This window comes from Lipotes vexillifer, unplaced genomic scaffold, assembly GCF_000442215.2.
Source record: "Lipotes vexillifer unplaced genomic scaffold, Lipotes_vexillifer_v1.1 scaffold591, whole genome shotgun sequence".
Taxonomy (NCBI): Eukaryota; Metazoa; Chordata; class Mammalia; order Artiodactyla; family Lipotidae; genus Lipotes; species Lipotes vexillifer.
Genome location: NW_006791954.1, coordinates 514,211 through 526,722, shown reverse-complemented (window position 1 = coordinate 526,722; position 12,512 = coordinate 514,211). Strand labels below are relative to the sequence as shown.

At 59.3% G+C, this 12,512-nt stretch overlaps 1 protein-coding gene across 46 annotated transcripts in view; it reads left to right on the top strand.

Annotated features, from left to right (window-relative positions):
• CACNA1G (calcium voltage-gated channel subunit alpha1 G) overlaps positions 1-12,512 on the top strand; it is a 65,048-nt gene that overhangs the window by 33,042 nt on the left and 19,494 nt on the right. For 29 of the 46 annotated variants that reach the window (XM_007465040.1, XM_007465032.1, XM_007465037.1 and 26 more), the window contains exons 14-24: positions 1,874-1,942; positions 3,405-3,489; positions 3,573-3,766; positions 4,570-5,001; positions 5,888-5,988; positions 6,210-6,333; positions 8,492-8,560; positions 8,696-8,880; positions 9,686-9,812; positions 11,262-11,387; positions 11,964-12,053. In XM_007465040.1, the coding sequence (XP_007465102.1) occupies positions 1,874-1,942; positions 3,405-3,489; positions 3,573-3,766; positions 4,570-5,001; positions 5,888-5,988; positions 6,210-6,333; positions 8,492-8,560; positions 8,696-8,880; positions 9,686-9,812; positions 11,262-11,387; positions 11,964-12,053 (1,602 nt within the window). The remainder of the gene's footprint in view (positions 1-1,873; positions 1,943-3,404; positions 3,490-3,572; positions 3,767-4,569; positions 5,002-5,887; positions 5,989-6,209; positions 6,334-8,491; positions 8,561-8,695; positions 8,881-9,685; positions 9,813-11,261; positions 11,388-11,963; positions 12,054-12,512) is intronic. The other 17 variants (XM_007465043.1, XM_007465033.1, XM_007465026.1 and 14 more) reach the window with 2 other exon arrangements.

Below are 12,512 nucleotides of genomic sequence, written 5' to 3'. Positions count from 1 at the left end.
CGCTGGGTGGCAGGGAGCGCAGCAGGTCTGAAAGGCAGGCCCTGCCTCGGGTGATGGCTGGGCCTCTTGATGGGAGGGAGGGACATTGGTACTCTCCCTGGGATGGGACATTTATTTGGGGTTTCCCTGGGGCCTGAAAGGTTAAGGGTGCCAACGTGCTCCCACAAGAATCAAGGTCTGTATGGAGACCCACCACTGCTCTTGGCCTGTGGGGAGAGGAGCTGAGTGGGGACAGGGGTCCTTCAGCCTCTTCCAAACCACAGTTCCTGACAGCTAACATTCTCGCAGAAAAATTCCTGTGGAACTCTGTGGAAATGGAAAACACCCCAAGCCTATCTCCCGCCCTCAAGTGGCTGTTCAGCCAGCTCGGCAGTCTTGCAAACGCCCAGCATGGCCAGCATCCCCCCATCACTGGTCCTTCCAGCAGACACCTTGTTAAACTGAGAGCCGCTGAGCCCTCCTGGTTGCTAGGCAGCAGCAAAGGCTGCGTGTGGGAGTGGAGAGCAGGCTGGCCTTTGGGCCTGGCCTGGTCACTCTGGCCCTGCTGGGGGCTTGTGGCTGCCCCAGCATGAAGGATTGGCCAGGGCCTGGGGCCATACTCTCCTCGACAAGTGCCTGGGAGAGAGTCTCACTCGGGGCATGATGCTTTGGGTCTGGGGTGGGACGGAGAAAGGATTTCAGGATCAACCCCTCTTCAAGGGGGTGGGCAGCGGCATGGCCCTGAAGTGCCCGTGTGAGGAGCTGGACCAGCTTCTCACTGTCCTGTAAAGCCCTGGGTCGGGGGAGAGGTTGGTCACTCAGTGCCAGTGGCCTGGACACCTCCAGAGGCACCTGCCCTCAGCTGTACGGAGTTTCACGGGGCACACGTGTGGCTCTGAGGGAGCCCCACCATCTGGCAGAAGAGGCTGGCTTTTGCTGTTGTGATGACCTGCTTTTTTACAAACGAGGCAACCTACCTCAGTGGAAGCGGTGGCCACCCCTATTTTGTTGGGCGTCACCAGCAGGAGGCCTCAAGGGTGGCCCCCTGCTGGCCTTGCCGCCCTGCCAAGAGGTGGGAGGGGGTCGCCTAGAGGACCAGGCCAGCTGGGCTGTTTATACTCTGACTTGCAGGGGGCGGCGCCCTGAATCCCTATATATTTATCATCTGCACACGTAATTAAATGAACAGGCAGCAGGCCCTGTGTGAGGCCATTCACTGACATCAAACAACATTGTAGCCATCATGCCAGTGTCACTTGTCACACCCCACCCTGGTGGGAGCATCTGGTTTGGAGTTAGGAGTGAAGATGCCTGTTCTTGCTCTGGCCTTTTGTCTCCTCCCCCACCTCTGACTTCCACCCACCCCTCCTTCCCACCCTCCCGGCCGCCTGCTTCAGAGCCAGTGAGAGGTGAGCTGGAGACTCAGGTACGAGGCCCAGATGCATCTCTTAGTCTCTGTGTGACTTGGGGCAGTTTTCTTAACTTCTCCAAACCTCAGGTGCTTTCTCTAAGATGGTGCTAGCTGCACCTCCTTCCCACCTGGAGAGGAGGTAAGCTAGTGTTAATGAAGCTGTTGTGTGATGCCTGCCACGCTCCCAGTGAATGATAGCTGGTATTATTAGGGTTAATGGAGGGCTCGGTCTCCTTCCCTGCCCTTGTTCCCATCTCTGTGGCCTCTGCCCTCACCCTTCAGCTTCATTCTGGCTCCAGGGCCTGTGGTTGAATTCTGGAAGGCCCTACTGTTCCCTTCCCCCCCCCCCCCACCCCATGTCTCATTTCCCCCACTGTTGGGTTTGCACCCCTCCTTTTCTTCCTCCTCTTTCAACATTGCTGCTGTTTGAAAGCCCGGCGCCTGTAACCAGCGCCCGTCCCCTGCCTCCCCCTCTCCCTGTAGGAAATCAGCAAACGGGAAGATGCGAGTGGACAGTTAAGCTGTATTCAGCTGCCTGTCGACTCCCAGGGGGTAGGTATGCGATCATGAGTCGGCATGCCCCCCGTGCCCCCATGCCCCCATTCTGCCTCCGTGTCTGTGCTTGTGTTCACGCTCAGCTGCTGTGCAACCTGTGGTGGCCATGGTGGTCCTTGGTGTCGTGAGGTTTGCTTTGATTTTAAGTCCCTTCCCCCTTGAGGACATTTGAGGGGAGGGCCTCCTTGCCTCTGCCCTGTTCACCCGAAAAGGGCGCCAATCCGTCCCACCAGACCAGTGGATGGGCTGGAGAAGGAAGGGACTTAGAATCCTCTGTGTGCACGTGTGTGGTACACCGCATGTGTGTACCTCCACTGCGGTCCCCGAGGAGTCTGGGTCGTCGGGCCTCAGTGAAGTCGGGATCTGTGGCCGCAGACCGTGCTCCCCCATCTCTCTCCTCTCGTCCTTGCCTTGAGCCTCTGTTGGAGACCCCACAAGCTGTCTCAGCTCAGAACGAGGCTTTGGAGGATGTGGGGGTGGGGGTGCCTCTTGCCAGAATGTACCAGAATTTAAAATCTACTTCTGTGTCTCTGGCCCCTTGACCACCCAGAAGGTCCAGCAGGTACTCAGGGGCATGCTCCTCCCCTGGCCCCCACACTGAGCCTGTGCCCTGCCGTTTCCTGCACTGGCACCAGAATTCGGGCAAAGCCAGGGTTGCCATGGGACCCCATGGTGCTGCACATCCCAAGCAGCCCCCTGGAGATCCCACTTGATAATTAAAGGCCTCGTTAGGGATGTAAACTGAGTTAATGAAAATGATCCCCTGAGATGCCAATTACGCAATATTTATGTCCTTATCAAAAGTAGCAATCAAGTATTTCTTAATAACTTCTTAAGGAGAAGTGTGTAATTACTGGGGAACCTACTGACCTGCTAAGGAGGAAGAAAAAACTGTCCCAGAGACAGGGAGAGAGGTAAAAATGGGGCCAGGGGAGAAGGTGGGGGCTTGGGGAAGATGGAGGGAAGACGTAGACGGACTGAAGTGGCATCCTTGGGCTGAGCTGCTCTGTCTGGGGTCCTTCAGTTTTTCTCTGGGGCCTTGGGTCTGAGGCTCAGGGGAGGGCAGCCATGGAGGGAAAGCAGACGGCACAAGTGGCCTTTGGAAATGAGGCTCTAGTGACCACTTCACTCAGGTCCCCAGCTCCCTCTGGCCTGTGCCACCTGCCTGCCAGGCTATCCCCTCTCCCCTCAGCCATTCTTGAAGCCAGTCCCAGCCATGATGGTTGTGCTGTGGGTTCTGGGGATAGCCGTGGGCTTCTCTCAGGTATCACAGGCCCTTGAGAGCCCTGGGCCCCAAGCCTGGGTGGTCCGGCCTGAGCCAGTGCATGCCTCGTGCCGTGGTTGCTGGTTCCTTGTGGCCTATATGTGGTGTGTGCGTGTGAAGACAGGGAGACCTCGGTCCACCCTACCAACCCCTGCCCGGCCAGGTTCCTAATGGCCCTCTGCTCTCCCACCCTAGGGAGATGCCACCAAGTCCGAGTCAGAGCCCGATTTCTTCTCGCCTAGCCTGGATGGCGATGGGGACAGGAAGAGGCGCTTGGCCTGTGAGTATCTCTCTGCGGGGGAAGCCCCTGGCTCTAGGCCAGCCTTGAGTGGACTCAGGGTCTCTCCATCTCTCCCCCTGCAGTGGTGTCTCTGGGAGAGCACCCGGAGCTGCGGAGGAGCCTGTTGCCCCCTCTCATCATCCACACAGCCGCCACACCCATGTCGCTGCCCAAGAGCTCCAGCACCGGCCCGGCTGAGGCTCTGGGCCCTGCGTCCCGCCGCGCCAGCAGCAGCGGGTCGGCTGAACCGGGGGCACCCCACGAGATGAAGTCACCGGTAGGGGGTGCATGTGGGGGCCCGACAGTGGGAGATGTACACACATCAGGAGGGAAGAGAGGTGGAACGGGCAGGCCTAGGGAGACGGCCCCTGAGCCACAGCGTAGACAAGGCCCAGGGGGCGTCAGCAGGGCTGGTAATGCAGGCAGGCGCAGGAGCCTTGGCCTTGGGGGCAAAAGAGCAGGGTTCTAATCCTATTTCTTCTGCTCCCCGAGTGTCCTTGGATGAGACTCATTTCCCTCTGTAATGCGGGAGGGAATGCCTCATCTTAATAATACCTCATCTTAATAATAGCAAACCCCATCCAGTTACTGATTCTGTGCCAGACACTGTTCTAGACATTGCTTATAAGTGTTCTTAATGCATGTGCTTCTCACAGCAACCATCTGGTAGGTACCAATATTATCCCCATTTTTCAGACGGGGACCTGAGTCTCAGATTGCCAATGCGATCTGTGGGAAGCTCCCCAGTGAGCAGGCGACAGAGCCAGCATTTTAATCCAGGAGGTTGGTGTCAGGACCCATGCTCTCGCTGTGATTTTATACTGCCACTCACCTAAGTGAGGAACAGGTGCTAGGGTCATATCGCTTTTACAGATGAGGAACTGAGGCACGGAGAGGGTTAGTGGCTTGCCCAAGGTCGCACAGATGGTGTGAGTCCGGGCATCCAGGTCCAGGGCTCCTGCTCATACCTCTGTCCCTGATGTGAGGCCAGAGAGGCTCACAGGAGCCAGGATGCATGTGAAGGGGCGTGGGGCCATGAGGCCCTGGCTGAGACCACTCTCTCCTCCGTTCGGCCCCCAGCCAAGCGCCCGCAGCTCCCCGCACAGTCCCTGGAGCGCAGCGAGCCGCTGGACTAGCAGGCGCTCCAGCCGGAACAGCCTGGGCCGCGCCCCCAGCCTGAAGCGGAGGAGCCCGAGTGGGGAGCGGAGGTCCCTGTTGTCGGGCGATGGCCAGGAGAGCCAGGATGAGCAGGAGAGCTCGGAAGAGGAGCGTGCCAGCCCAGCGGGCAGTGACCGCCGCCGCAGGGGCTCCCTGGAGCGGGAAGCTAAGAGCTCCTTTGACCTGCCGGACACACTGCAGGTGCCCGGGCTGCACCGCACAGCCAGTGGCCGCAGCTCAGCCTCTGAGCACCAGGATTGCAACGGCAAGTCAGCTCCAGGACGCCTGACCCGGGCCCTGCGGCCCGACGATCCCCCACTGGATGGGGACGATGGCGATGACGAGGGCAACTTGGTGAGGCCCCTGTGGGCACAGTGACCTCTCACCCCTGACCTTGAGTGAGGGGAGCTGTGCCTGACCTGGTGCAGGACTGGATGACCCCCTCCCAGTTGTATGGCATTCAGGGAGTTACCATCACGCCCAAAGGATCTCGAGGGATACCATCCCTGAAGCCAGGCTCCAAACAGCCCCTTTCTCCCTCTGCCCGTCCCACCAAGCCCCAGATCCTTGTCATGCCTGGGTCTGCAGCTCTGCATCCTTGGTGGATAAGAATGGCTTCGGGCAGATGTGTATGAATCTTTCATGGCCCTCCCACTGTGACTCAGAAAGACCCATCACTCATCTCTCCAAACTGATACCCTCCTCTGTCCCCCTCTCTCACCTCTAACTCATCACAAGCCTTGATCTCACACCCACTTTTACCCATTCACCCTTTTCCCAAGCCCCTCACTACCACCGTTAACCCTGGGGATGGGGCTCAGGGACCTAGGACCCCAGGGTTAGCACGTGAGAAAGGTCCAGTGTCTCCTCATGCCGGGTGTGTCTTCGAATAGGCAGCTGTGATGGGGTCAGTGTCTGATAATTGATGTGGCTTCCAAGCGCAGCGGGGAGGGAAGGAGCGAACGCAGGCAGGGGGCTGGGCTGGAGGCAGAGACGGGAAGAGAGGAGGGCCCGGGCGAAGCGAGGGGTTGGGGAGATGAAGGAAGTGAGGCATGCTCAGGGGCTGAGGGAGGCTTTGGGGAGATGCTGAGGTGGTTTTAAGAATACAGGAAGAGAAGCCAGGCATAGGGCTGGGCCAGAGTGGAGAGGGTAGACCAGACGTGAGGGCCACGGGGCTGCTGAGGAACCAGGGATCAGGAACTTGGAGGCCTGGCCCTGCTCACATCCCATCCTTCTACAGAGCAAAGGGGAAAGGATGAGAGCGTGGGTCCGGGCCCGGCTCCCTGCCTGCTGCCTGGAGCGAGACTCCTGGTCTGCCTACATCTTCCCTCCTCAGTCAAGGTCAGCAAGAGGATCCCTGACCTGCACCCCAACCTCTCCTTCTCGTGGGAAATTCTCCTGCGACTCCATCCCAGGGATGCTAGAAGTGTCCCCTGACGTGGGGGAGGATGAGAGCGGGGCCTGGGGCTGGGGGGACCCAGGGTGGGTAGGGGCAGTGCCCCTTACTGCTGTCCCCCCCTCCTGATCCCCCCCACTCAGCCTTTGCCTCTGTCCCGGAGCAGGTTCCGCCTCCTGTGTCACCGAATCATCACCCACAAGATGTTCGACCACGTGGTCCTCGTCATCATCTTCCTCAACTGCATCACCATCGCCATGGAGCGCCCCAAGATCGACCCCCACAGTGCTGTGAGTCACTGGGGCTGACACAGCGGCTTCTGAGCGCCTGCTTGGCACCCAGCCCTCCCGGATTAGCGGGTTAGCACCCATGCAGCAAGCCAGGCGGGCAGGGAGGCCCAGAGAGACACGGAGGCAGGGAGCCAGGAATCTCTCTGACTCTGACCCGTGCAACTGATGCCTCAGGATGCCTCCTGTGTCCCTCGCTGGCCTCCGTTTCCCTTCTGTGACACAGCAGACAGTTGGGAGTGGGCCTTTCTCCTCGCCTGGGGAAAAGTGAGCTTCGTGGCACCCAGCTGTTTGCAGATGGCCTGTTCTCATGCACCGGGGGCTTGTGAGGCCTGTATGTGAGTCAGTGAGGGTCATGATGAGGCCAACAGTGAGATTGGCCCTGGCCAGGCTGAGTGGCAGAGGGTCTCCAGGACCTGGTGACTGACAGGGAGGCATCCTGCCCAATCTGCCCCATTGGCGGTGCCACGTCGGGGAGGGAAGCTGCCCTTTGCTCCTCAGGGTACTGCCAGGTCACAGGTCACAGGCAAGTAGGGTTTCAGGGGCATTTGGAGGACCACTGGTCACTTCTGCTTGGCTGTGAACCTGCCAGTCCTCCTCGGAAGGAGAGGAGAGGCCATGGGCCGGCGCATCTGGACATGCTCCCCCGGGCCTGACCTCTTCAGGATGGGCCCAGCCGGTCCTGGGAGCTGTCTCTCCCCAGCCTGGCATCACAGCCTGTCGCCCCACAGCGATCCAGGTCCTAGAAGGGTGGGGGGCTCTGCTGCCCCTCCTGGCATCTTTCACCACTAGCTTGGAGGTGGTCTCCGCCCCTCCTTGCTGCCTCGCGTGCCATTGTTCAGTTTTCGACATTGCTGGGGCTTCTGTTTTCCATTAGGGTGGGCTCCAGCCAGGCCAGTGGGGTGGGGGGCGGGTGGTGGTGGTGGTGAAGGGAGCCTGCGGAGTGGAGGGCCAGCCTGGGACTAGGTGAGAGAGCACAGCACCGGGGACCCCCACCCCTGGAGCAAGGGTGGCTGGTCACACTGGCCGCCTCGTCTGCCTCCTGCCCAGGGCCCTGCCTCAGAGCTCACTGTGGCCACGCCTCTGCCCCACCTTCCCACTCAGCCCCTCCATCTCTAGCTCTGTCGCGTGTGTGCCTCTCCCTCTCCCCTTTCACTGCTTCTCACTCCCTCTGACACTCACACTTTGCCTGCCGCCGCCTCTCCAGCTCTCTACACGCAACGATGGAATCAGCCCACAGATATCAGGGGATCGGGTCGCCTTCTTTCCTGCCTTGCTTCACCCTATGCCTGGCATAAATATGGTACCTGGGGATGCACAGCCTGTACTCAGGCCCCCAGCTTGCCCTGCGGCTCCATTTCTGGGGCACACAGCAGGAGAGCAAGTACGCGGAGCAGAGTAGAGTAGGATGGGGCTTCGAGAGATCAAGCTAAATCCTGCTCCAGTTTTAAGAAAGGAATTGGTGAAGAGGGCCTGAGATATGGGGCTCAGACGGCAGCACTGTGGTGGGAAGCAGCTTCCGCTCAAGGCCGCTCCAGGAGGTGGCGTGTTCTGACCACCCAGAAGGCGGCTCCTACACACTAGCTCCAGGTCACACCCTCCTACAAATTTCTCTGCCACCTGGCAGGCTGTTCCCATGGACCATGCCCGCCATCACGTCTCATCACCAGGGCAGCCCAGCATCCCAGCCTTGCAGGTGGGAGGCCCCCAGCTGAGTCTTTAGCTCTATTCTTGTTCACCACCCCCTCAGCCCTAGAGGGAGCAGGTGCTTTATGCATTTACTAATTCTGCACCTTTAGAATCTTCTTTTACTCCTTTTAGGTGTTAACTACCTTTTCCTAGTGAATAAGTCTTTATATTTAAATTACAGGTATGACTAGTCCCTGGCTGATACACAGGATTAGCCCCTGAAAAGATTAGAATAAAAAAGGAGGGCATTTCAGATCGAGAGAACATAACAACATGCATCTGTGTGTGTGTGTGTGTGTGTGTGAGTGGGGGTGGGTGGGAGAGCAGGAAGGAGATTGTCTGCTTTGCTGGGGAGAGTGGGGGGTTTTGTTCTGAGTCAGACGTCGGAAGCAGCTCCTGGCTTCCGTGTGCAGAGCAGACATGGCCCGAGGAGGGGGTCCCAGTGGCAACACCTGCCCGCTCTCTCTTACAGGAACGCATCTTCCTGACCCTCTCCAATTACATCTTCACCGCAGTCTTTCTGGCTGAGATGACAGTGAAGGTGATGTGGGGTCGGCGCTGGTTTGGAGCCATCTGGCGCTCGGTGGGGGTGGAGAGCCTGGGTCACAAATGGAGGGCAGGGCTGGGGACTGACTGCAGGGAGGTGGCAGTGCCGGTGACGCACGGGCGTCCTCAGGTGGTGGCGCTGGGCTGGTGCTTCGGGGAGCAGGCCTACCTGCGCAGCAGCTGGAACGTTCTGGATGGGCTGCTGGTGCTCATCTCCATCATCGACATCCTGGTGTCCATGGTCTCCGACAGCGGCACCAAGATCCTGGGCATGCTGAGGGTGCTGCGGCTGCTGCGAACCCTGCGCCCGCTCAGGTGCCCTGGGCAGGCACACCCCAACGGCCAGCACCCCACCTGCCCCTGCTTCCTGCCTGTGACCCCACAGGGAGCCCTGTCCCCCACTCCAGACATCGCTTCTCACTGGGTTTAACTGAGGCCCCAGCAGTCTCCCTCCACGGGCACCCCCCTCAGTGACCCCAGCCACGTGACATACTCCTGCAGGGCACAGGACAAGTGGCCATAGGCAGGACCCTCACATGCTGCAGCTCTCCCGTGGGTGGTACCCTCAGGGGGTGACACTTGGCCTTCCCCGTGAAGTGACAGACTGTTTCCTGCTTTCCCCCTCTTTCCCCCCCAATCCCAGGGACTACCCACCAGGTAACACTTGTAGCAGGGGATCTCACCAATAAGGCAGTCACCCCGACCCCCACCCGGAGTCGGGAATTTCCGTGGGTGGGGACGTGAACGGGGTGGATACTGACTGACCAGCGAGGGTTTTCCTGGCTGTGATGACCCACCTCCCCACCCCTTCCGTCCCTGCCTGCCCTCTACGTGCTCCGCACAAGTTTATCTCCCCATCCCCACAACACACTGCATCCCTGGGTTGAATCAGCACCCCAGCCCCATCAGGTAATACTTTGACATCCTGGCAGTGGAGGTGGAGGTCTGGGGGTGGGTGGGGGGTGTCTGCAACTGTGAGCCCAGAGTGTCAACCTCTTCCCTCCACTAGAGCCCAGGATGGGGACCAGTGAGCCAGGATGGGAGGGAGTGGCAAGCAGGGCAAGGGGCAAGGGAGCGTCTGAGCCGGGAACCCCTCTTACCCCCCTCCCTCCCTCCCCAGGGTAATCAGTCGGGCACAGGGGCTGAAGCTGGTGGTGGAAACGCTGATGTCCTCGCTGAAGCCCATTGGCAACATTGTGGTCATCTGTTGTGCCTTCTTCATCATTTTTGGCATCCTGGGGGTGCAGGTTTGTGGGGGTCTGGGGCCAGCTGTCAGCAGAAACCTGAGGACTGGCCTTCCTCTTGGCCCTGGGATGCTGCGGCTCCAGGTGCCGCCGCCACCTTTATCCCAGAAAAGAACAAATAGGGATGCTCCCCTCGAAGCCCGAGGCCTCAGGCCCCTTTGCCTCCTGGGCATTCTGGAGAAAACTGGGAACCTGGAAGAGGCCACCAAGGGGAGAGGGCCTCGGGCTCTGGCCAGTGCCCACGCAGGCTGCCGCTCTGCCTTCTCACGTGCCACTCCAAGCGCAGACGCTGGCCTTGGCCCACAGTCTGCTCAGGGATCCCCTCCCTTCCTTCCCTGCTGGAGCGGGTGGGCTGCAGGCCAGGCCTGGGGATCCAGGGCCCAGGCAGCTGGGCCAGGTTAGCAGGGAGCTGGCAGGCAGGCGGGTGCAGACCCCAGACGAGGCAGGAAGTGGGGGCTGCTGGGGAAACTTGGCCTCAGTCCCAGGGAGGGAACTTGGCTTTGGAGGAAAAAGAAAGGGAGCTGCCTGCAGGATTCAGCCGGCGCCTCCGGGAGCCAGGGGAGCCCCTCTGTCCTGCTCTTCCGGAGCACCCCGCCTCGCCCCAGGCTCCAGATGTTTCAGCTGCAGCGTAGATGGCTGCTGTTGGTCCAGAGGGAGCTCCTGGGTGGCTACCCCCATCCCTATCCCTTCCTTTGGCTTCTTGGGGTATCCACTCTGCCCTGGGGATGGGGTATTCTTGTGTTTCCTCGAATCCTCTGGCTCTAGAGACCAGTCTGGTGTACGTTTGCCAGGGCTGCGTGGTGCCTCTCTGCACACCCGGTGCCCCTTCCCCTTCCCTTACTTTTGGCCTACTTAGGCCCCCTGGTCCTCCTGTCCCTCAAATCCCTTCCCCACAGTCATAGCCTGATCTGTTCTGGAGTGAGGGTGAGCTTTCCAGTCGGAAAGACCTGAGCTCGAGCCCCCTACTGGTTGTATGACCTTAATGAGCGCATTTACTTCTCTGAGCCTCAGTTTTCCTCATCTGTTAAGTGGGGTCCATTCATCCAGATCCCTCGGCCCTCCCCTAGAGTGTCTGCCTCAGTGGGTTTGGGGTGGTCCTGAGAATTTGTACTTTTGAGCACATTCCCAGATGATGCTGATGAGGCTGGTCCAGGGACCCCACTTGGAGAATCACGGGCCTCCCCCTTTGTAGAAAGTGAATGACTGTTCCCCTCCTTCCACCCTTTCCCAGTGCCCTCCCCAAGGACCTTTCCTTCCTCTCCAGGGCCTCTGCTCCAAGGAGCCCCGAGAAAGGGGTGCCTGCAGGGGGGGCTCCTGTCAGTGTTTCTCTGACTTGACCAAGGACCTGGCCCTCACCCAGGGCGTGCCCAGAGCTCTTAAGCCCCAGGGCTGGTCTGGGCTTCCGGTGCTCACAGCTCACTTCTCTCTGTCTCCGGGTATGTGTGTGTTCAGCTCTTCAAAGGGAAGTTCTTCGTGTGCCAGGGTGAGGACACCAGGAACATCACTAACAAGTCAGACTGTGCTGAGGCCAGTTACCGGTGGGTCCGGCACAAGTACAACTTTGACAACCTCGGCCAGGTGAGCCCCAGGCTGCAAGGTGGAGGTGGGAGTGGTGGCAGGAGTCTGGGGAGGACACAAGTCCATGCTTAGTGATGCATGCAGGGCAACTGGCCCGCCTCTGTCTCATCAGCTAGTGAATGGGTGCTAATGGGATCTCCTTGGAGGGGAGTAGTGAGGATACAGTGCGATGAGGTGTGTATTTGTTTAGCACGGTACAAGGTGCAGGCATATTGTTAGGATGATTCTTTTTCTCACTCCACATTCACAGAAACAGAAATGTAGAAAATGAAATAGCTCGCTCAGTTTTGCTGGTTTATTTCCCTGCCCCACCCTGGTTTTGGTTTCCGGATTTCCAGGACTCTGGGGTCCCTTGCTCTACCTGGCTGAGGTCATCTCCCACGGCTCTTCTGGCTTCATAGCAGCCAAGGAGCCTTGGGAAAGAGAGCTCTCCCGGGGCCTGGAGCGTGACTCTGAAGGCCTAGGGTCCCCCGAGAGCTACTGCCAGGAGGTGCTTTGGGTGGAAGTGGTGGGTGGCTTTTGGCCCTGCATCCTAGGTTTCAAGTGGTCCTTTCCTCCCCCCCCACCCCACCGCAGGCCCTAATGTCCCTGTTCGTGCTGGCCTCTAAGGACGGCTGGGTGGATATCATGTATGACGGGCTGGATGCTGTCGGTGTGGACCAGCAGGTAGGGCTGAGGTGGGCAGGATCCATCTTTGCGCTCAGGTCACTCACCATGGGCCAACTCTAGGTGTGATGGGCGCAGGCTTGGACAGAAAGACAGCAAGGCAGGTTGGCAAAACGCCATCCAAGAGGCATCACCTCTTACAGCAGAGGCTGTAACTGGTGGCCTGCAGGCAAATCCGGTCATGCTTTATTGGCTTGCAACATATTTAAAATTTTTTGAATTAGCGGTAAGCAGTTAAAAATTGACAAATTTGGGCTTCCCTGGTGGCGCAGTGGTTGAGAGTCCGCCTGCCGATGCGGGGGCACATGGGTTCGTGCCCCGGTCCGGGAGGATCCCACGTGCCGCGGAGCGGCTGGGCCCGTGAGCCATTGCCGCTGAGCCTGCACATCCGGAGCCTGTGCTCCGCAACGGGAGAGGCCACAGCAGTGAGAGGCTCGCATAAACACCAAAAAAAAAAAA